The 24,005-nt window shown below is 59.0% G+C and overlaps 1 protein-coding gene across 6 annotated transcripts in view; it reads left to right on the top strand.

Moving 5' to 3' along the window:
• The window catches only part of CAMTA1 (calmodulin binding transcription activator 1), an 812,384-nt gene that overhangs the window by 700,149 nt on the left and 88,230 nt on the right, over window positions 1-24,005 (top strand). For all 6 annotated transcript variants that reach the window (XM_032863301.1, XM_032863304.1, XM_032863298.1 and 3 more), the window contains one exon: window positions 9,904-10,057. In XM_032863301.1, the coding sequence (XP_032719192.1) occupies window positions 9,904-10,057 (154 nt within the window). The remainder of the gene's footprint in view (window positions 1-9,903; window positions 10,058-24,005) is intronic.

The raw sequence follows: 24,005 nt of genomic DNA on the forward strand, positions 1-24,005 counted from the left end.
AACCCCGAGGTCTCCCTGGGTTTGCCGAGAGCGCGGGGCCCACCCGCCTCCACAGCCCATTTGTTTTGATCTTCCCGAGGCATCGCCTTGTGCTTCGCCCACTATGGCTCCATCTGTCACTCTGCACCCGCCAGTGCCACCCCATGAGGTCCTCTCAGGACCCGTCGCAAACTTTGGGCATTTTACAGGCATTTCGTCACCCGTAAAAGTTTAATGTCGTCTGCAGTGAGGTTGTACTGGGCCTCCCTTCCCTTAGATCATTTGTAACGACTCTAAATGAGGCCAGGCCTGGCCCCACACCACCGTGGCTCTCGCATCTTCCGAGTCCAGAAAGTGGCCCCCACGCCCCGCCTCACAGGTGCGCTCCGCAGCCGGGTCTTGCGGCGCATGGAAGGTTCTTCACGACGGTGGTCTCGAAGGATGGCTTGACCTTCTAGGGGGCCTTGGGGTCAGGCCTTCTCAGAGGCTTCCAGAAGGTTGGGACAGGTGGCCTGCCCGGCATCCCTCGAAGCCCACGCATCCTTAAGTGTGCCGGGGAGGGGGGCGGGGGACGGTGACTCTTCTTCCCACCAGCACCGCCCGGTGTCCGGGATACAGCCGCAGCTGTGCCAGGCACTGGTTCCCGCATCACCTGCGGGCTGGAGGGGCCAGCTCGGGGCCGGCCCCTCAGCCAGCACGGCTCCCGGAACTCCACGCCCGGCGGAAATTGTTGAAGTCTATTCCCGCGACTGGAAAACTCTAGTAATTGTGTAATAACAATGGCAGCGGCAGCACTCGGCAATTACCCAGGGTTTTCATCTTCAGACCACTTTACCCACATTAACTAATTAAGCCTCCCAGCCTCCCTCTGAGACGCTGGGAAGGGCTGCAGCCCCGGACTCCCCGTGGTGCGCACGCTGGCTTAATGAGGGCAGCCCGATTGGGGGGGGGGGGGGCTGGCCCGGGGCCACCGGCCTCTGCCCCCACGTGGAGCAGGAGAGGAGGCCCCATGTGGGCCCTCCCCGCTGGCTATCACCCCGAGACCCCCACCCTGCGGGGCCCAGGCTGGGGAGCAGGGAGGCCGTCTGCGTCCCTGGCCATGCGGGGTGGAGGCCAGGCCTGGCCCAGTGGCCAAGTGCTCCTTTCCTGGCTGTCCCCCTGCCCCACCTCACACCCCCACCCAAACACAGGGGGTGTCTCTTGATGTGGAGATGGGGACTCTGCTGCCTAGGCCCTGCCCTGAGAAGCTCCCAGGCCAGTGCCAAAGCAGGGACTTCCAGCCCTGCCCCTGTTCCCATCAGTTCCCAGCGCCCTGCATGACCCAGCCAGGCTCCCCCGACTTCTTTGTGCTCCAGCCACTGCCCGGGGCACTGAGGCTGGAAGCACAGTCACCCATCCCCCCTGCCGGCTCCGGCCAGTCCTCTTGGAGCCCCAGGGCCCAGGTGGAGGGAAGGCGTGGGACTCGGGGCTCGAGTGAGCGATGGCATTCTGAGCAGTCGGAGTCTCCATCCCCGGAAGGCGTGACAATAGCACCCGCAGCCATGGCCGAGGGTTGTTGAAGGCGCTAAGTGAGGGGTGGCCAGTGGGGCTCAAAGGTGGGGTCCCGCACACAGCTGACACTCAGGAGCGATCTTTGCAAATAGAGGTGCCCGCCGGGAGGCGTGTGTTGGGAGTACGGGCATGTCCCTGCCCCCCCACACCCCGAGCAGCAGAGAGGATGTAAAATGTAGCGGTTCCGGACACGGAGTTCTCTGCAGAAGGAGGAGAGAACTAAGTGGGAGGGGGGTAGCAGCCGGCAGGAGCCCTGGGCAGCCGGGCCCGCCCACCCAGCCCTCCTCAGGGAGCCGGTTCCTGTGTGTCCTGCAGCTACCGGCTGCCCCCAGCGGGGACCCGAGCGGAGAGAACTGGAGCCTGCCCAGGGCCCCATGACTGGCCTCGCTTCTGATAGGGACGCGGCTTTACCCAGAGCAGAGGAGAGATGCCGGACTGCCCCGGGCAGCCGGAGCGCAGGCAAGAGGACTTTCTCTGCCTCACAGCACGGTCCCACCCACAGCCCCGAGCTGCCTGGTCTCATCATTTATTCATTCCCTAATAAATCCCGCCCTTCTTTCTGCCAGCTTTGCACTCCTGTTTTATGGGCATCTACCCCATTTATGAAGCACCCAGGTACAGGGAAGGCTCAGCCTCTTAAGATCAGGCTCATGGGGTTTCAGGATGTGTGTCAACGGTGCTCATGCAACAGAGACCACGAAAGAACCTGCTTGTGGCACGCTCGGGGCTGAGTCACTCTCAGTCACCCCGCCCCCCACCCGGGCCGGCCTCGTGGGCCACCCCCTGCCACGCACCTGGAGGCAAGTGGGGAGGTGTGTGGCACTATTACACGCTATTATGACTTTCTGGGTAATGTATACATTTTCACTATCACACAGCCTCTCTCCTTCATTTTTCATGAGAACTGGCACGAGATTAATGACTGAGCCACAGAAGAAACGGAGCGCCACGCCACTCTGATTTATCGACCACTTAGCGTTGATGAAGCTGCAAACAAGAGTCAAGCAGATGTTGCAGCTGCATTTTTCTTTATCAAAACCAACAGCTTTTTGCATTTTTAACCACTTCTTGCACGGCTGTCCTGCTTCCTGCACAAAAGGGGTTGCTGGCTCGGGGCCTCCTCCTCCTTCCCATGGAGATGGACGGGCCCCGGCTGGGGGTCGGGGGACCCCCTGGCACCCAGCAGTGGACAAAATCCAGCAGAGGCCCAGAGGAGGACGCGACACCCCAAGGCTCTGCCTCTGGGAGACTCGGGGCCCCGAGCCGGCCCCCTGGTAGAGAGCTCATGGCTGCACCTTCAGCCCATTCCAGAGCCTGCTGCACACCTGGGGCTGGGCTCTGCGTGCAGCGGGCACAGGCTCAGCTGCCCCCTGCAAGCTGGATTGTCCCCCCCCCAACTTCCCTCTTGAGCCCACAGCAGATTACTGAACCCCCATTCAAATCAGCAGCATCGGGACCTTGCTCGCAAGCACTGGCTTGGGGTCAAGCCCTCCCTGGGCTCCTTATGGCCTTGCCTGTCTTCCAGCCAGGTCAAGGCCAGTCACAGTCCTCCCCCGGCTAAAGGGCAGCCACGGAGGCTCAGTCAGGTCAAGTGCTTGCCCACACTGGAGCACCCCGCCACCTGGGCCCTACCCTGGACCTCTCGGGAGCAGGAGCCACAGGAACCGTGGGGCTTGGCTGCAGGGTGAAAGTTGGAGCTCTCTGGGGACTGGGAGAAGGTTTAGTGCCCCGTCCAAGTCTCTGTGACCAGGATAGGGTGCTCCCATCCACCCGTAGCTGCTACCTGCTTGGGCTCCTCTGCTGTGCCTCCTGGTCTGTTTTCCTCTTCCCTTCCTCCTCCCCTCCTCTGCCTCTCTCTCCTGCCTCCAGCCCTGGCCCGAGGTCCAGTCCTCCACAGAGGGTGAGTCCGGTTCCCCCGCGCAGGATCTCTGCTAGGAAAGCCTGTGGGCACCATCAGAGAGACACGGCCCACCACTGCCTGCCGCTTTCCCAGGCTGCACCTGCTCGGCCCCGGCATGAGGGTCCAGAAATGTGTCATTGCCCAGGGGCTGCTGCAGATTAATGTGGATCACAAGTCTGCTCCTGGCCCCCCGACTGCCGCCCGCCCCTGCCGCCCAGTAGTGGCGACCCACCCAGGGGGAGCAGGGACGCGTTCTTTTCCAAACCAGTCTCCCTCTCTCAGATTCCATAACCAGTCACTAAGAAGATTAAATGGGCAGCCTTGCTTTCTCCCTACTGCTGGGCCAGCATCTCCCCCCTGCTTCCCCCCACAGGACCCCCGTGGTCCAGGACGCCCAGGTCAGGAGGGATGAGCCCACGATCAAAGGGGACACTCAGTTGCCCATCTGGCCCCCGTTCCGCTCCAGTCCTCCTGAAAGGAAGCCCCATTCCAGAGTAGGGGAGGAACTTTGCCCATGCCGACCAGGAAGGGGAGAGCCGTGTGGACAGGGCACCACATTGGGGCAGGGATTCCTCAGAAACTCAGATGCCATGTGGGCCTCGGGCCGGACCAGGGAGGGAGCCCGGGGTAAAGGGGATGGTTCTGGAGCATCCAAAACCCCAACGCCCCAGAGACCCAAGAACAGGCTAGGAGGAGCTGTCTTCCAGTAGCTGCTGACAGTCATTTCCTTTGGTTTTGAACTGTAGCCATGGTTCCCAATCTGTGTTCCAGAGCACACTAGGGTCCCAAGAGGGGCTCAGGCTGACGTTCAAAAAAGCTTGGGAAGCCTGTCTACTGCAACACCCAGGAGGCTCCCCTGCCAAGCAGGGTGCCATAAAGACTGGCCAGTCCTGCCGTAAAGGAGCCTGTGTGACTTTGGCAAAGCATTCCCTTTCTGGAACATTCCTAACCCCTCCTGTGCTTCTAGATGTTAAGGTCCTTGGCTTGTTCTCCCTAGACTTCCCTTTGTCCCCAAGGGTCAGGTGAAATATGCCCTTTGGTAAAAGTGTCTTAGGAGACCAGCTAACTCTGGCCCCAGGACACACCCTTCCAGCACCTTCAGCCTCCCGATGCGTCTCTGCCCTCCAGAGACCTGGCAGCCTGGAATTACTAGGTCAACCCCCAAATCCAAACCTCACATGTTCACATGAAAACTGGGGTGGCACTGGGCCAAGGGGCCAGCTTAGCCCTGGGCCCCCTCAGGTGCTGTCGCCCCACTTCCAAGAGGACAGACACCTCCTCCTTCTCCCCCTTCTCTTGAGTCTGTGTGTCCCTCAGGAAGACACACGTGGGGATCTCCTGAGTGGGTGTCAAATGCTGAGTCACCAGGGAGAAGACAGCTGTCCCCATACCGCCTTCCCCAGCGAGGTCGGCAGCCCGGCCGGGTCCATGCCCCGTGCCCCAGGGGTCACTCAGCTGTCCTGCACCCTCCGCACACAGCAGGGGCAGGCACTGGGTTTGGGGAGTCGGCCACCGAAGGAGCCTGGCCTTCGGAGCTCATACATCGGTGGGAAAATGGACCAAGCAATAGTTGCTCAGAACCAAGGAATGGGGGTGAGAGCCAAACAGGAAGTGGCGAAGGGTGCTGGGACCGCAAGAGGGGCCCCCCCCTTCCATGGGGTCTCAGAGGTGGGGTTGAGACTTGCAGGACGTGTGGACCGGAGCACACCAGCTGGAGAAGGGCTCAGGAGGGAACAGGCCATCTGGGGAAGGGGACTGTCCGGCCGGGTGGGCCAAGGAAGGTGTGAGGCCAGGAGCGGCTCTGGAGAGAAGTGGACGGCATGCCTTAGCCATGTCAGGACTGTGAGCTTCCCTCGCAGACCCGGGGGGGGCTACCCTGAATCACAGGACCGTGGCTGCTGGCCTGAGATTGCGGGTGGGGACGGACGCCAGAGTGGAAGTGAGGAGACCCCTGGAGGGTCCATGCGGCAGGGGTGAGGGCCCGGGCAGCGGGGGTGGGGGACAGAGTGGGTGGAAGAAATGACAGGGCTCTCTTGGACTGGCTGTGGAGGGGGGAGGAGTGAGAAGAAGAATGATGTGCACGGCAGGGTGAGGGCCGGGTGGGCCACGCGGACATCGGGCTCGACCCTGGGAGCCAGGGGTCCTTTGGAAGCCCCGACCGGGCCCGTCGAGGGGCAGTCGGACAATGAGCCTGAGCCCCATGGAGAGTTGGGGCTGGGGAGAGGAGGCTGGGATCCTCGCCACACAGTGGTTGTAGGGCCGCGGCGCTGCATGAGGTCACTAAGGAAGGAGCAGGACAGGACCCCGCCGGGAGGCGCGGAGGAAGGGGAGTCTCCGTGCGCTCAGAGGAAAACCAGGACAGAGGGGCTGCCGTGTAGAGGGGGCGCGTTTTAAGCGGATAAACTGCCCACTAGCTTCACTCCGGTCTTTCTGTCGGAAAAATACCAGAGTTCGGTTTGGTTTGAGGCCTGGCCCGGTGGTGCGCGGGAGTTAGAGGAGCGGGACTCCTTCCTGTCCGGAGGGCACCTCACTCCTCTCAGGGGCCCTGCGGTGGCTGTTTCCACCTGCGCGTGAGGAACTTGAGGCATCAAAAGGAAGGGGTGGGATCACCTAGTCCACTGGGCTTTCCTGAATCTTCTGGAATGTCTGAGACTCTTACATACCCTCAGCAGCAGCCCACCCCATAGATCTCCCTCTCCCAGGCCTTCAGTACCAGACTGGGCCTCCTGGAATTCAGGGGGGTGGGGAGGAGACTCATCTTCAAGGGTCCTGCTGCCTTTGTGGGCTTCAGCTCTAGTATGTTCACAGAAGTCCCCTCGCCCAGGGAGGAGCCTCTAGACAGCCTGTTGTATGTCCCCTAACCTGTAAGACCGGACCTGAGTGGCAAACCCCAGGGAAACATGCAAGCAGCCCAGGAAGACAAAGGCCAGGTTGCTGCACAACCGTCCAGAATCCGGAGTCCTGGCGGGTCTGCTGGGCTGCATCTCGGCTGGGTCCCCCCGAGCAGGGCATGGGTGAGCACCTCCTCCCCCCCCCGCCCCCCACCCCGTGCACAGCCAGCAGAGCAGCTCTGGGCCAGGATCTGACTCTGTTAGGAGCACTTCCTGAAGCTCATGCACTGGAACTCTCTGGCTAATACATTTTTCTCCCGAAAACACCCAATAAAATGTGCCACTAGGGCACCTGGGTGGCTCAGTGGGTTAAAGCCTCCGCCTTCGGCTCAGGTCATGATCCCAGGGTCCTGGGATTGAGCCCCACATCGGGCTCTCTGCTCAGCAGGGAGCCTGCTTCCTCCTCTCTCTTTCTGCCTGCCTCTCTGCCTACTTGTGATCTCTGTCAAATAAATAAATAAAATCTTTAAAAAAAAAAAAAACATACCACTAATGAATAAAATCGCCACGTTGCCAAGAGGCAATGTGTGCCCCAAATTTCCAAAAACACTTCAATCACTTCCATTTAATGTGTCTTAAAACCAGTCCCAGCCAGGAAGTCATCCCTTAAAAATCATCTTGGGAATTTCAGCCGCAGGATCCCCAGGCCCGAGGGTGGAATCTTTGCTGGAGACACAGACCATGATGCCGTCTGCTCCTGTGGTTCTTAATCCCAAGCCCAGACTCCTCGAACCCTCACGGGTTGGCACCTTCTTCCTGACTGTATCAAGGCCACAGAGCAGCCACAGGACCAGAGCAAAGCCTCCACGTTGGGCACATTCCCTGATTCAACAGGAACAGTGATGGATCTAGACCCCCTAGATCAGTGTTTACAGATGTGGGGTACACAGGCCACTGGATCTGTGAACCCCTGAAATGCAGGGTTGATGAGCCTTGGGTAGTTTGAAGCTGGGCGTGGGCTATCCACAGCCTTCATCAAATTCTCCAAGAGGCCTGAGACCCGAGAAAGGGTAGGGATCAGCCTTGCCTCTTGGCTTCCTAGGAACGTGTTTTCGGAAAAGACTGCTCTGCCCTTCGTAGACCCAGAAACGAGAAGCCAGATGTCGGTGGCACACAAGCTGGGAAGCGTGAGGATGGGGAGTCCCGAGACAGCCTAATTCAATTCTACAAACACGAAATGAGCACTGGTCATTGCCAGACACTGTCCCTGTTGTGAGGGAGTTCAGGGAGGCAGAGGCCCACAGACTGGGAAGACACAAATCCCATCCTGCCGTGGTGGACCTATGGAGGGTGAAGTATCAGGGAAGACTTCCTGGAGGAGGAGGCGATCCTTGTGCCTGTCCTCAGAGACCGAATGGAAGCTGGTTATGCAGAAATGCAGCTAGGCCCTGAAGAAGGAACAGAGCTTCCTAAAACTCTGGGTGCACAGTGAAGGTGGCCCTTTGCTCCCCAAGTTCCACCACCTTGCCCCACCCCCCACAGCCTCCCCAAGGACCCCAGCCGAGCTCAGTGAGGCCATGGGGCAGGAAGCTGCAGCCCTTTCGTCTCCCAAGCAGCTGACATCCTGGCTTCTTTCCCGTGTGCTCCTGCACAGGGGCTGGGATCAGATGAACCCCGGGGGCTCTGGGGGGCCTGCAGCCCTTTGATCCTTTCTTGTCTTGCTCAGAAGCTAGTGCTGCCACCTGGCCAGGCCCAGGCAGGAACCCCCAGCCCAGACACGACCCTGGGGAGGCCAGTGCATCTGTAGGAGGGGCACAAGGCAGGGACTTGGAAGTACCACCCATTCCTCCTGACTCCCCATCCATGCGATGCACAGAACAGACCTACCTGCCTAGCTCTGGGGCATATTGCAAGGATAAAGTGAAATGCAAGGCGGGAAAGCACTTAGACCAAGCCAAAAAGAGGCCACCAGATGTCTTGGCAGGCCTGGAATTTGGAGTCCGAACCCTGGCTTCCAGCCCAGGCTCTGTCCCCGCCACACAGCTTTGCCGCAGTCCACTGGCTGCAGACGGAGGGCGCTCTCCCCGGCCCTGCCTGGCCCTGCCCGGCCTCCCCGGCCCACTCGGGCACCGCACGAGAGAATGGCTGGGAAGTGCCCCAAGAAGAATAACGTACTGTGCCGACGTCAGGGATTATCAGCGTTATGAAGGAGCGTGATTGCCGCAATCCAGAAAAGCTGCCATTAACGAGGAGGCCCCTGTTCGTGTTGATTTAATTTCCTGGTTAACTGAGCGTTGGCAAGAAAAAAAAAAACACTCCGTGTTTCAACCCTTATTGGAAATCTTTTTAAATTATGCCAGTCTACTTTCTCGTACTGGTCATGGCGTACTCTTGGGTCTTTATTTATGAATGCACTGATTGATTCACATAATCATCTATGACTCTCGCTCTGACCACATCCCAAAAGGCAACAGTAGGCCTGGCCTCCTCCATGCTGGAGGTCCTCGTGCCCTCCCAGGACTTGCCAGCAGGTGTCACTCAAAAAAAGGAGAGGACACAGGTCTAGGGGAAAGCCTGGGGTAGAGCCTTCTAAGTGCCTGTATCCCCAGATCCCTGGGGCTTATTAATATAATGCTAGAGATTTCTTTATGGTTTAAGCGATGCCTTCTGCTTGGGGTAGAAGGTGTTTCTGGACTTACCCAGATATACTCTAAAGTGTTATGATTGGGTTTTTGGTTTTTGTTTTTTTGTTTTAACAAACTTGTCAGGCCTGATGTGGCCAAGTAAATCGCCTTGGGTTCCGGAGGGCCACAGAAAGCCGTGGAAGGCCCATGGTCTTTGCAGGGAAGCTCCTGCCCCACCAGATCCCCTCGGGAGGTCTCTAGCAGAGCTGGTGGTGGGCAGAAAGGCTTGGAGGGCGTTTGGAATTGATTCTCATGGGAAGAGGTTGACCCATGTCCATAGAACCATCTGGGGACAAAATGAGGTCTTCACACAGAGCGTTCTTTCTGTTCTAAAGGCTTCCCAGGGGGAGTGTCCAGAGGCTCTGAGTGACAGCCGCCTCCTGGGTGCTGCTCAGAAGTAACACGCTAATGGGGCTGCTCCTCCAGGGAGAAGCCCACGGGCTAAAGGGCAGGGGCTGTCCAGCCCTTAGAGGCGAGGCACCTCCATTTCTGGGGAGGAAGGGGGTGATGATGCCTGTGTGGGGGGCGTCCAGCAAGCTGTGGTGAGGAAATGCTCAGACCAGGGGCCAGAGCTCCTGGGCAGCCATCGGCATAAAGTCCCGAATGCTAGACCAGTGATATGTCCGGCCTCATGTGTGGTTCTTTATGCACCAATCAGCCCTTGTGGTTTGCAGCTGGGGGTGATTTTGTCCCTCGGGGGACAGTGGGTAATGGCTGGAGACACTCCTGGTTGTCACACCTGGGGAGGGGGCAGGGTTTACTAGCTTCCCGTGGGTGGAAACCCGTGCCCAGGGCAGCCCCGCACCAGAGAAGGATCTCGTTCCAGATGTCAGCAGTGCCAAGGATGAGAAAGCCTGGTGTGGGGATGCTTGGCCTATCTGCACCTGCTGGGGGGGATGTCCCCTTGGATGGGCTCCATGCTTCCCTCATGCTGCCCGTCTCTGTACTCTCCCTGCAGAACCCCGACATCGTCCTGGTGCACTACCTGAATGTCCCAGCCATCGAAGACTGCGGGAAGCCCTGCGGCCCCATCCTCTGCTCCATCAACACCGACAAGAAGGAGTGGGCGAAATGGACGAAAGAGGAGCTCATCGGGCAACTGAAACCCATGTGTGAGTACTGAGCAGCCCTGGTCCAGCCGGCCCGGGGTCCAGCACTGGAGGCCAGGCCAGCACCACACGGGCGGGTCAGAGGCCCTCTGTGGTCATCCTGCTCAGACGCTAGTGACCACAGCTTTCCTAAGGGTCACCCCCCCCTACTCTACTCTCACTTGACTCTCTGAGCCTCCTACACAGTAGCCAGGGCCCAGAACATCAGGGACTGCGGGCCCACATTGCAGATGGCAACGGTGAGGCTCAGAGGCACGAGGCCATGTCCTTGAGGAGTGGAACCAAGGGAGCCAGGCACTGCTGTCTTGTGGGCCGCAGACGGGCGAGCAGCTGCGGTCCGGGGACAGTGAGGCCTAGAGACAGAGGAGGGGCTGGCCAGAACTGGCCTGCCTCCAGCCCCCAGCCCATCTGCTCCCAGACGCGGGGCTGGCTCCACCGGAGGCTCCCAGACTGGGTGGCATGCTGATGACCAGAATGAGCTGGATTTCGTTTCTCCAGCAAAGTGATGTTCTCTGAAGCATCTGACAGGTGCAGCTCTCTGAATGCAGAACGCCCGGGGAGTCTGGAGAGCTGGGCACGGCTTGTGCCTCATTTCCACGGGCAGCCGCTGGGGGCTCTCGGTGGCCTCTCCTTGCTGCCTGGACTCAGGAAGAACAGACACGGGTCTGCCAGACCCGAGAAGACCCAGACAGTGTGCAGGGCCCAGGGTTCCAGAACATTCTTCTCTGAGGCTCAGTGAAAAGACATGTCATCATACAGGACCTAAGAGAAGGGGTCCCCGGGTCCCTTGGAGCCCGTGCCGCCCTTGGAAGCAGGGCTGCAGGAAAGAGGCTGATGGACATATATACAGAGAGCAGCTGAAATGTCTTTTCCTGGGGGATCATGAGCATCCTGTTGCTGGGAGTATCCAAGCTGAGGCCTGATGGCCCCCACAGTGACCAGCTCATCCTCAGAGGTCCTCAGAGCTCAGACTGGGGCATTACCCCCCATTCTCAAGGTTGGGGTTAGGGACAGGAAGGGCAGAGGGGTCTGGGTGGGAAGGGAGACCCCAATGGGCCAAGGCCCAGCCACCCAGGGGCCGGGCCCCAAGACTGGGCCATCCTCCTGAGCCAGGAGCTGGGGGGTACCCCCAGTGATCTTGGCCTTGATGCCCTGGCTCCAGGAATCTAGAACGAGGAGGCCCAGGGGCCTTCTAGGCTCAGGGTGTGTCCCATGGAATCCTTCTTAACTACAGATGTGACACACCCATCTTGTTTAAACCTCCTGCTGTCCCCAGGGTGGGTCACTCTCCCCTGTCCTCGTCTGCATATCCCATGCCTCTGCCCTCAGCAGACACATCAGCTCTTCTGTAGGCCCTGCCCCACTCCAGGCTTCACACGGCCCCCCACCCCCCGCCTAGCTGCCTCAGGACCTCCAGGGAGACCCCAGACTGAAGCTAGCCTCCGTGCTTCCCTAGAGGGCCCCCCCTACCTCTTCAGTACTCTGCAGAGCACCCAGAAACCGGGAAGACCCTGCAGCTTACCCCCAGGAAACTTCCCTGTGCTCCGCCGTCCCCTGGGCCCTGTACAGTGCTGGGCACATGCACGCTGGTCAGATGGTTGAGTGTAAAGTGTCTGGGCCCAGCTTTGGTCCACTCCCCACAGGGGTCTGAGCGATGGTTTCAGTAACAGTGGGCACCAATGTCACGTGAGCAGGGCAGGGCAGCCCAAGCCAGGGAGCCAGGAGGCGGGCACATCCATGTTCTGTGACCGCTTCACTGTGTGACCTCAGGCCAGTCACTCACCCTCTGCTCTAAGTCCCCTTCTGTAAGGTGAAGGAAAGAATCTAGAGTCTGTACCAAGATCCGTAGCCCCCAGCCGGCCCCTCCAGGCCCAGCTCCGCAGAGCCAGGTCCGAAGCACTGGGGCCACGATTTCACCCCACTTCCAGGAGGTTCTGGAGACCGTGTTAGCCAGAGTTTAATCCGAAGGCAAAGATGCCTTTTGTGGTGTCCACATGGTCTGAGCCTTGGGCCTGGGTCCTCCCCAGCATACACAGAGGGCCCTTGGCCTAGAAGCCACCCATGGCCACTGTCCTCCTTCTTGTATTCTGTCTGCTCCCTTTTCCTTTCCTCCTTGCCTCTACCTCCCACAATACACCACCCCCCCTGCCACGCGGGAGCCTCCCCATGACAGACAGGAACACCTAGGGGCAAGGGGATTAAGCTCTGTGAAATCTGGGGGTGCCATCCAGACCCGAGTCAGCCTCTGACGCTTAATTGGAGGAAAGTCTGCAATGCATCATGAAAATCATGTGAAACAACCACCAACTCCCCGTAAATCTAATAACACTTGGCGCGCCTGTGTATCTGGGGGCGGGGAGCGAGCTGCACGCGGTTCCTGAGCGTGCACATGTGCGCGTGGCGCTGGTTAGAGACGCACGGCCTGGAAGTCAGGCCCCAGTGCAAGCGTCACGCGCGACGAGCCTTGGCACACACGCAGGGCACCAGCCAACTGCGTTGGGGGAAGCCAGAGGTGCGCGGGGAGCCGAGAAGGCGTCAGATTGGGCTCCAAAATCCGGCGTGCCGCCCAACGCTGGAGCCAAACACATCAGCTTCATCACATTTTCACATAAATCACATTCCTTCAAAGACTTCACAGCTTGATTTCCTGATGTTTCCAAATTTCCGTGCCCTACAGCAGAGTTGTCAGTGGTTCAATCACAATGTTGTGCTTATCGGTGGTGAAGGGAAACTCGGGTGCGCAGCCCTTGCCTCACCTGTTGCAAGATGGTGGCGGGGGGCGGGGGCGGATCCTTGTTCTTGAGCCCGGGGGGGTCTCACAAATGCCGGCTTCTAAGTCGTACTGACTTTAAGAACCTACCTTGATTCTCGCAATTGTGCCGTTGGGTCTCACGGGGCTTCCCGTCAATCTGCCGTCTGAGGGATGCTTCTTACAAAATGAAATAAATAAATAAATAAAGACAGGGAAAAATTAAGATATCTAGTAGGAATTCCCAGTGTGTTTCCAAAGATGCTTCTTACCTTTTGCAAACCCTTCCGTGGCAGTTAGAATACCATGCAGGTGTGGCAGAGACCAATACAACAGTGACTTTCATCAAAGAGGATATTTCATGCTCACACAGCAGTTTGGGGTTGACATGGCAGCCGCAGAGCGTTGGGGATCAGCCCCCTGGGCTCCTTGCAGCTGGCGACTCTGCCATCCCTGGGGTGCCACTCTCTTGTCTGTGGTACAGCTCCTACCATTGTAACTGCATTCCAGCCAGTGGGAAGCAGGGAAGACAAGTGGAGGGCAAGCTGCTTCCTTTCAAGAACAGGACCCAGAGGTTGTACACAACACTTCCATTCCTATGTTATGGGCCAGAATTTGGTAATACGGTTACCCTTGTTTGCAAAGGAGTCTGGGAAGTGTAGTCTCATGCTAAGCACTGCCATCTTAACACACTTTAGGGAATAAGGTTCTGTGTGTGAGTCATCCAGAGCCGAATGGAACCGAGTTCAGCCTGGGGTGTCCCTGTGGGGTCTCAACTGAGAATCACTTGCCTTAGGTCAAGGCCTGAGAATGATTGTCTTAGGCCCCATCTGAGGGTTGGAGTTTAGAGAATTCAATTGAATGTGATCTACAGCTCAGTATGTCTCATCCTGGAAATTCTGGGGTCTGTTCCAGTGCAGCTGGTCTGAGAGCCCCAGCTTTGGACCAGCAAACCACCACAGTGGGAGCAAGGGACTGGGCAGGTGGGATCCTATCATCCCGGGTCAACTTTGAGTGGAGAAGAATGCCAGGGAGCTCTGTGCTGCAGTGCCGCTGCTGGGAAACGTGTTCAGTGATTCTTGGCTGCCCAGAACCACAGTGGCTCTGAACCACTGTGCCCTGGACCTTCCACTCTTGGCTCTACTGGGGCCTGCAGGAAGTCAGATGGGGCCCTTGGAGGGATCCCCTCCTCTGAGCATCCGTGGCTTTCTGCCTGGCCCCATTCCTTGGCAGCCTGGGAGGGGACAGGCATGCCAGCCACTTCCCAGCTAGTAGGAGACAAGAGGATGCCATCCACAGTGAGAGATGAGGGCATAAATTTTTTTTTAAGATTTTATTTATTTATTTGACAGAGAGAGATCACAAGTAGACAGAGAAGTAGGCAGAGAGAGAGAGGGAAGCAGGCTCCCCACTGAGCAGAGAGCCCGATGCGGGACTCGATCCAAGGACCCTGAGATCATGACCTGAGCTGAAGGCAGCGGCTTAACCCACTGACCCACCCAGGCGCCCAAGGGCATGAATTTTAAGCTGTGTTCACAGCCCTTCCCGGAAAGGGATTGTGCCCCAGCTGTCCCTCCCAGGGGATCCTCTTGGAGCACGCTGGCTGGCTAGGAGGCTCTGCATTGCCAAGTGAGCTCAGGCCTTCCTGCAAACCTCCGCAGCCCCAGAGTGTCACCATGCATCACCCCAGAGATGCCCTAGAGGTGCCCCTCCTTGGCCCAAGAGATCACCCCAGAGATCAACCCCCTCTGGGCTTGGCTCTACTCGGACTGCCTTTCCAGGTCCCGAGACCTGTGGGTGGGAAAACAGGAGGGCTGGCTGGGGAGCCTGCCTGGTCCCCGGGCCTGCACCCACACGTTTAGTTAAGTCCAGGGTGCCTGGAGATAGGGAACCCTACCTACGCTGCTGGAAGTAGCTGATGTGGCAGAGAGGCTGGAGGGGAGCGGGCTCAGCAGCAGGCACGCATGTCTCCCAGGAGCTCCTCAACCACCCGCACTTGAAGCCAAGGGAACCCTCTGTGTCCAGAGCCCCCAGCCCGTTCTCCACCTGTCTGAGCTGCCCAGACCGCACAGCACCCAAGGCTGGCTTATATAGTCAGTGTGTCTGTTGTTGTCTCATAATTTTCCAGACAAAGACCAAAGATCCAGTAAGGGGGCGGTGTTTATTTGTTTTGCTTTTTTGCTTAGATTGTAATCCTGGTGATTATAGAATATCAAGAAGTAAAATCAACAAAGGCTTTCCTTTCTGGCCCCGCACGGAATCCCGTTCCTGGTCGATTAGCGCCACCTGGCGGCCAGCAGCCACAGAGCGCTCCGAGGTGTGAGCCTTGTGCAGGAGCCAGACTGTCTCCCAGGCCTGGGTCCACAAGCAGCCTGGGGACGTGGGGCGCTGGGCCACCCCTGCCTGTGGACCTGGGGTCTGGGATGTGGCGGGAGCCATCAGGGGCCTGCTCTGTGATTCTGGAGCACTGGGCTCGGGCTGGGGCTGGAACAAGCAGAAGGCGGCCCCGGGGAAAGACACATCTACTGCCTTTCCTCTCTGACTCCGTCTCTCCTGATCAGACAGCAGCCGGCTGCTGCTAGACTAAGGGGCTGGCAGTGCCACTCTGACAAGGAAGGCGTCTTCTAAGTCTTGGTCAGAGTCTGTGGGCAGTAAGAGGCAGTTAGCAAAGTCAGTCACAAAGGCGTTGCCCCCCCCGCGTAGCTGCCGGCAGGAGCACTAAGATGGGGGTGGGGGGAGGGGAACAGCCTGGGGAAGGGACATCTGTTGTAGGAAAGGGTTGGAGGGTTTCTTTCTGGTGAGAAAGGTTCACTTGGAAGCACTTTCCAGCATCCCCTTCTCTGAAGTTACACCCAGGATAGGAACAAGGGACCAGGTGAGTCAGGAATGAGCTTGGACATGGCCAGGCTGGCCGCCGCTGGGGCTAAGAGGCAGCTGGGGCTCCCCACCCAATGCTCCGAGGCCCAAGAAGGCTGGGCAGAGATGCTGGCTCAGTGCCAGGAGCAGCAGTCACTGAAACAGCCTGGGCAGATTGATCAAAGGCAGGCTCCCAGCCCGTCAGCCACCAGCCCCTGAGGCTGTCCGATTCCACAGGTCTGGGTAAGATTCTCATGCTTTCTGAGAGATCCCAGCCCAAATCAGGCTCCGGCAAGAGGCCCACCACCACCCGTGTTGTGGAGATCAGGGTCGCCACCCTTCTGGGGCCACAGGCCTCTTTGAGCATCAGATGGTTCTCCCGTCCACGTGGGAGGGAAGCACCAAGAATCGAGGATGTAACTGGCCCCGTGAAGTCTTCCCATAGACTCTGGGCCAAGACATGCTACCCTAGAAGTTTCCTTGGGTTAAAAGTCTTACCTTAGAGGCAGGCATGTAATAGGGTCTTACAGACATTATTGACTTGAACTTGTGAGCAAAGCGGTGCGCCATGAGCAGGAGCACATCTGTGTCCCCACGGCAGACCCCCGGTCCAGGACAGCAGTGCTGCCCCTAAGAACAGAGGCACTCACTAGTGGCTGGAATGCATGAGAGCCGGAAGGTTCTGCCCTGCTCCCCGCCTGGGTCCACAGGATGTGGCATCACGGTGGGGAGGTGAAAACAGTACAGAAGGGCCCGGAGAAGATTTTCCTGCCCGTTTCACTTGTCCCTGTGGTTGGGTGGGGGGGCTGCCAGCACGGGGATCAGGCATAGTGGGTCCCCTTATGTCCCCAGTTTCTGCCAGCGCGCCTTCCTGGCTCCTCCCACCCTGACCAAAGGACAGCAGGCCGTGGGCATCAGAGACCAGTTGGTTTCCTTTTCTGCTCGCAGGACCAGACTTGCTTTGCAAATGGGCTCCCTCAGGCTAAATTGGGTTTGGCGGATCTGGCTCCCAAGTAGGAAAACTGAAAGAGAAATAATTCTTTAGGTTTCCTGTCTCTCCCTGGCTGCTTGGGCACCTCCCACCCCCGGCTGTTACAGAGTGCCCCTCTCTGTCTTACCCATCCCCCTAATCCGATGAGCTCGGGTGGAGTGCATCCCCAGGCGGTGGTGGAGGTCACGGGGGCCCCACCCACACCCCGTGCCCGACTGCCACCCAGAGCTGACGGGGACTTGCTCAGTGCAAGACTTTGGATTCGTTGCCAATATTAAAATCTGCAGATTTTCAGCTTCTCTTTGAATATTGAAGGTTCTGGTACACACAGTTAGGAGCCAAGAGGCAGCCACCTCAGTGCCGCCTGCCTCCCAGCATGGAGGTACCCCCTCCAGACCCCAGGAGGAGGCATCTGATTCCAGCATCCTTACAAGCCCAGAGGCTCAAAAGAAGTGAGATGGCAACAGTTCAGAGTCCCATGTGGTCCCCTGCCCCCCTGCCAGGGGCCTGGCCGGGCTGCTCAGTCAGGGGGTCCCTCCTGCCGTCTCTGCCGTTGAGCAGGGCCTCGGGAAATGGTCTGCCATGAAGCTTGAACAGGCGAGGAGATCCCAGAGCCCACGTGGCTCCCTGGATGTGGGATAACGGCTGGAGCTTCTCTGCCGGCCAGCTGAGCTTCCGACATTAGACAGCCAGAGCTCCAGGCACATTCGTGCTCATCCGAGGAGGGCACGAAGAATTCCCTGCCTCAGCAACCATGCCACTTAGCAAATCGGGAGGAGATTCTGAGAGCCTCCCTCCGACTGACCCCACAATGTCACTTCCGGGGCCCGCTTAGCAGGAAAACCCCCAGCAGAGGCAGCCTTGTGTGTCACTGGGACCCTAGTGGGAGGCCAGGCGCCCGGCGCGGGGAGCCGTCCCTATATGGCCTGGACAGCCCGGACGGTCCTCTCCCTGCCCCTCACCCCCCAGGCCTCAGGCCCCTTCCACCTGCAAGACGTGTTCCATTCTCAGGCCCTCGACCTTTCTCCACACACAACAGTGTCTACCGTTGGAAAAATGTGCTCCCCGCCATGATGATGTCCCACGACCCCAGACTTCCAGAACCAGGAACTACAAGCTCCTTGGGGACCCCATACTTGTGACCCTAGGCACACACACCCTTCTGTCCCCACCACACTCCTCCAGATGAGATTTCTGGAAATGTTGTCCTTGGAGCCCATAGGAGAACAGAGCTGAGGGCACAGTGGGGGAAACAGAATGGCATGTGGGTGTCTAGATACAAGGAGTCAAATCTAATGAGAATTTTATCCAGTGGAACCCAGCAAGCAGAAGCAGGGTCTTTATTCCAGTCAACAAGAACACAGTCGAGATGAGACCAGTGACGGTTGGGTCCCATTGACCTTGTTGCCATGGAGACAGCCTTAGTGTCAACAACACGCAAGATCCAAACCGGCTCATTCAGGCAAGAGGCGGTTGGCAGGCCCCCTCCAGCTGTCCCCGTCACCTGGCTCCTAGGAAGGGAACCCACAGGTCCAGGGTTGCCTGGGAGCTCCCCAGTTCATACCATCATGCAGCCAGATGATCCCAGAGCCCCCGTCGGTCTCCCAAGGGGACCCGTCCGCCAGGTCACATGGCCACCCTATTTATAGGTCGTGACTGAGGGTTGAGGACCTGGGCAGGAGTCCTGGATGAATCCAGGCTGATGAGGAAGGAGGAAGGGACCACCCTGCCCCCCCACAGGCCTTGTGTTCAGTGTGGGGGACGGGGTGATCATCTTTGTCACCAACATCCCCCGTGTCACCTGCTTGCCACGGCGCCGAGAAATCTCTTCCGTGCAGAGAAAGCCAAATGCCAGTTCCAGCAGGCACGGACTGTGGCTACTGCAGTGACCCAAGCTCCCGGCAGCATGCCCTGTCACACCTCTAGAAGTTTCTGCCCTGCAGAGCAAAGAGGGCCAGGCTCTCACCAGCCTTCCAGAGCCGCAGTAGGGCCAGGTAGGGAGCTTTCCAAGCTCTCCTTTCTGACTCTGTCCAGCTCCTCTCCAAACGGTTCCAGGCATGATGTTTCAGAACAGAAAGGGGGTCTGGCTCCGCGTCCTGGGCCCTGGTGTGCCTCAGAGCTCCTGTGGACACCATCAAATCAGAATCCTGGGGGTGGGCCCCACTCTCCATCTCTAAAGTCCCTTGGGGAACATGCAGTCGGGTGAGGCACCCATTTTACACGTGAGCAAAGTGAGGCCAAGAGAAATCGAAGACCCTCCTGAGATCACATGTGCGTGAGGAAAAGAGTGGCAGAGGCGCACCCCTGACCTCAGGCAGCGCGTCCCCCGAGCCCGGCCCCCCCTCCCCCGGCTCTTCCCATACAGCTAGCTGGGACATTGAGGTGAGAAATTCACCCTCCCCTGCCCTAAGTTCCACCGCTGCTTAGGGCAGCCACAGCGAGAACGGACGTTTGTGGCTTCTGCAGGCACCCGGTCTCTGACTCAGTGGGTCTCCTCCCCACCCCACCCCCAATGACTGGAAAGCCAGGCAAGGGAGCCTGTCTCAGACCGAAACCCTGCCCCCCGCAAATCCCACCTTCTCTGGGAGGAGGCTTTCTTTGAGCTCCCGTCTTTTGTAGAAATTTCTCCTAAGCGCACCCCAGTGTGCCAAGAGGACTGAGGCCAAGCAGCACCCGGGGACCCCGGCAGCCCAGGTGTGGAACCGGGACGAGCTCCTCACACAAGGCTTCCTCCCTGTCTTGCCGGCGTCCGGTCTTCCGTGGCGAGTCCTGCCTCCCACTTCCCGCCCTGGGTCGGTGGCCCTGCCTGGCTGCGTGCTTGGCCCTTCTGAGGCCGCTGGCACCCTCCATGGTCAGGATGGGCTGGGGGCTGGGGGACAGCCCCCAGCCCAGCCCCAGGTTCCGGGGTCCCCTGCACGGTCACCACCCGGGAAATCAGACAGCCTGTCCCTTGGCAGTGAAGTGAGTCCTGCTGTGAGAGCAGGGAACTCTCGCTCTCCTGATGGGAGATCTCGCCTTCCTGCGCCCACGAATGAGCCTTCCAGCCCTTCCTCCATCGCTGGAGGGGTGTTGGCTGGGGAGGCCCTGGCGGACAGCGGGACCCTGCAACCCCTCCCACCCCCACTCACCTGCTGTGTGACTGTGGGCAAGTCACTAACTTTCCTGCCTTGGTCCTCACATGAATGAAATGAGACGATACTGCTTCCTCAAAGGATTGTGGGGAGTTTAGAGACATAATGTCTGGACGCGGGGGGTCTCACACTTGAGCCAGCATCAAATCTCCTGGAGGGCTTTTTAGGACCCAGATCTGAGGCCTATGGACAGAATTTCTTACTCGGTGGGTCTGGGTAAGGCGTGGGGATGTGTGTTTCTAGCAGGATCCCAGGCGTTATAATTGCTTCTGGGACCCCAGTCTGAGAACCACTGCCCAATGCCCTGCCCACCATCAAGGCTCCAGAGGGGATAGATAACATTTGTGATGTAGTCAACACATAAAGAATCCACTACAGTGCCGGGTTCTGGAACATTCCTGATTTCAGGGCCTCTAAATGCACGCACACCAAGTGTGGGACGGGTGGCTCTGTCCTGGGGGCCCCTAGGGCGCCAGCCAGTAAGCCTGTGGAGGGGGGAAGCAGAGTCTGTCTGGGCCGCCATGCCAGGAGAGCCCAGACCGGGGAATTTCAACCATGGAACAAATCTCCGTGTGCACACACACTCCCCGTGCCCCTTCCTCTTCTCACAAGCACACGAGTCCTGTTGGATCAGGGCCCCAACCTATGACATCCTTTAACCTGGCGCGTCCTGAAAAGCCCTGTCTCTAGACAGTCTCGTGGGGGTAGGGCTTCAACCTAAAAACTGGAGGGGACACGGTTCTGCCCATTCAGGGGGTGACAGGGAAGTTCACCTGGGCTCAGGCCTACCCTGCCTCGCCAAAGCTCCCCCCCAACCACCACATGGCTGGGCAGGAGCAACCACAACCCCCCCTCCCCAGCCCCCTCTCCCAGAGCCCAGTGACTCTCTTCCCAGTGGTTGGCCGCCTCTTGGGTAAATTGTTCATCAGAAGATACTCTCCAAAGCATGGCCCACATGCTGTTGTCATTGATTCCATTTTGATTATTCATATTAGTGGCATTATAGCTGCCTCGTTGCGGGTGGTAATTAGGGTAAGTGTCGCATACGGGCCAGGTCAGCGCAGGAGTGGGATGGGGTTTCCTGCGACAGGCACCCCAACCCTGATTTGCTGGTCAGTCCTCCTGCAGGGAATGCTCTGGGCGCCCGAGCCAGAGTCGTGCGGAGGGGGCAGGACAGCAGCGGGAGGGCTGGGGGATCCACGGGAGCACCTGCGCACCCCAGTTTCCAGTGGAACGTGGGGTTCTCCTGGGAACTCCCGGACTGCACTGGCCTGTGGGGAAAGGGGCTTGGCCCACCCACACCTGCCTTCTCCCCCTGTGATACCTGACCCTGCCCAGCCGTCCGGGAACTACCACCCAGGGCCAGGCATGGGTGGCACAAGGGGGACCCCAGGAGGTCCCCCTTCCTGGGATTTGCCAAAGCTGGCTCCTCCCATTTGAGGAGGCCGACTATGGCCTGGGAATTAGGAGCCCAGTGCCTCCCACCAAGACCTAGCAAAGAGAGGGGACAAACGTGACCCAGAGCCACCAGCAGGCTATTTTTCCAGGAATTCCCTTTTCTCTTTCTGTGCTTCCCTCACACTCACCCCACCCCACAACCGCCCCCCCCCGGGTCATGACCTTACATTTAACCAAGTGTATTTTTAATGCAGTTTCCCTTTCACTGATTTTGCGAAGGTTGGGGTTAGGGGCGGACAGGGGACAGCCGGCCAGTGCCACGTGTTTACTAACCTTCCCTGCATAAAACACTCTTTTCCCATAGAAATCTCCTTTCCCGCTGATTCATTACATGTCAGGAAGCAGAGCATGACATGTTAAAAGCCGTCTTGATAGTATTTGATATTCAGAACCGACAACTCCCCAGCTCAGAGGAGGAGGGGGCTTCTCTCCCCGCCCCCACCGGAGGGGGAGGGACATGATCTGCATATCGAATGTGCCAAGACAGTAGGTAATTTGCATTAAGCATCCAGAAATTCTCTGCTTGCAATCTGTCACCCTTCACTGGGTTTTCATTTTATAACCTTCACAACAGAAAAGAGGAAAGCAAGAGGCAGAAGGAAGGCAGTGAGTGAGCCCCGGCTCCTCTCAGCAGGGCCGGGGAGGAAGACTGGAGAGGGCAGCAGTGGAGGGAGGGGCTCTGGTCCCGAAGGCCAGAGGACTCCAGAGGGATTCAACAGCCCACCCACCCCCAAGACTCAGACCTCCGGGCAAGGGGTGGCCCTGGGGCCAGAAGCCGGAGGTGGGCTGCCCTGTGGGGAGGCCCACTGCTCATCTCTCCAGAGCCAAGCTCAAAGCCAGGAGGGGATTTTCCTGAGAACGCCTTGGTCTGTCTTTGTAAGTGGCATCTGCTCAGAGTCCCCTGTAGGAAGGAGCGGCAGTGGTGGGCTCCCAGACTGGCAGTGACCTGCAGAATTCAGGCTTAGGACAGAACTGCATGTTCACCATCTGGGCTGCCCAAGAGGAACTCCTGGGAAGCTTTAAAAAAAAAAAAAAAAAAAAGCCTGGCACCACCCCAGAGCAGGGGCTGGGACACACCAATGGCAGGTGCAGCTGCGAGGTGCAAGGGGAGGGGTCTGCAAGCCCTGCCCCTTCCCCCCAGGCTCTGCTTCCTCCTCTACAAAACGAGGAGTCCAGGAGAGGTCAGCCAAGCCAACCCTGGCCTTCACTCCTGCCTTGACCAGACCCCTTCTGCTCTTATCCATCTTCCATATGGGGTTTCCAGGTGGAGGTTCACTTGAGAAAAGGGCTCCGCAGTGGTAGTGAGATTTGCAGAGCCTGGCCTGGGCCTTGCCTTTCAGTGGCCGAGGACAAGGTGGGGCCTGAGCCAGCAGGAATGCTGATGTCCTCTCGGGCCGCCAGAGCGCTCCCTGAGGGATCCCAAGGTGGGAGAAGGTGGTCTGCAAACTGCCCAGCCACCTTCTGCCCAGGCCCCTCGTACAGCGATCTGAAGAGGCAGACACGACTTCCCAGCCAGGTAGCTCAGCCAGCTCGGGGACAGGAGCCACTCAGCAGCCACGCCCCATCCCCTTGTGATGATGCCCCAGATGCCAGGACACTCTGGGACCAGGGCCACCGGCCTCATCAGGAAGGGGCCAACACCTGGGGCCAATGTGCCCGAAGGAAGAAGGAAGGAAGCAGCGCCCGCCAGGACTCCCAGCGCATCACACCCACGCAAGAGGAGGTTTCTCTGAAAAAGCACTGAAGTCCTATATAAAGGAGGTGACCAGGAGTGATGGCCGAGGAGCGCTCTCCGCGGGGTTCCAAGGCAGAACCACCGGGGGCTATCCCAGCAAGCAGCTTCCTTCCCCACGCCCAGCCCCGCCAGCATCGGGCAGGCCCTGGGTAAGGCCGGCATTGCGCCTGCTCACGCTGTCACCCCAGGGACCGTCAGGACAGCAGCTGTTCTTTGGGGCGAACACAGGAAGGTCAAGGCAGGAGGTCAGCCTCTCCTGCTGGCTGCCCTGTGAGGCAGAGGCTGTTCTGTTCCCGTTTCACAGGCGACTTTAGTGACTTGCCCAAATTCACACCAAAACCTGGCCTCCCGTCCGGATGTGAATCTGACCCAGCTCCTCCCGGCCGTGTGGACGGTCTCCCTGGGCAGCTGCCCCCCGGAGCCTCACAGAGGGAGGGCAGGCATGGGGCACGGTGACGGTCTTTCTCTGGAGGCCGTGTGAGAGAAGCTCCTCTAGAGGACAAAGGAAATTGTCCTTGCGTTGGCAAAGCCACTGGCCTCTCCCCAGCGTGCCCCCGCCCTGCTTCTCTTCCCAGACCACCTGGTCCCACCGTCCCTGTTTCACAGCAAGCTGGGTCCCTCCTAGAGCCCTGGGCACTGGCCCCCAGCCCCAGGGCTAGGCCCTCCCTGTCCCTGGAACGGGCCCCCTAGTGCCCCCAGAGAGAGCTGGGCTGGGCCGCGTTCCTGGCGAGCCACGGGGCAGCTCCAGCGGAGGACCATGAACGAGTGGGCGAGACACCCATCAGCCCCCAGACCCCGTGGGCAAGTCAGTTTATTCTAGACTTTCAGCCGCGGTCCTGCAGGCAGCTGGGGAGCCCACCCTCAGCCGATCTGTGGATCTGCCCCATCAGCAAGGACAGCGGAGGTCCCGGGGTCGGCCATGCAGGGGGCCGGTCATCAGTGGGCATCGACTGTTCGGGTCATGTGGGCCACTCATTCCCTTCCCCACACCCCCGGCCTAGCCTGCAGCCCCCCTAGGCAGAGAAGTCAGG

Source organism: Lontra canadensis, unplaced genomic scaffold, assembly GCF_010015895.1.
Source record: "Lontra canadensis isolate GAN:19392208 unplaced genomic scaffold, GSC_riverotter_1.0 scaffold25, whole genome shotgun sequence".
NCBI lineage: Eukaryota > Metazoa > Chordata > Mammalia > Carnivora > Mustelidae > Lontra > Lontra canadensis.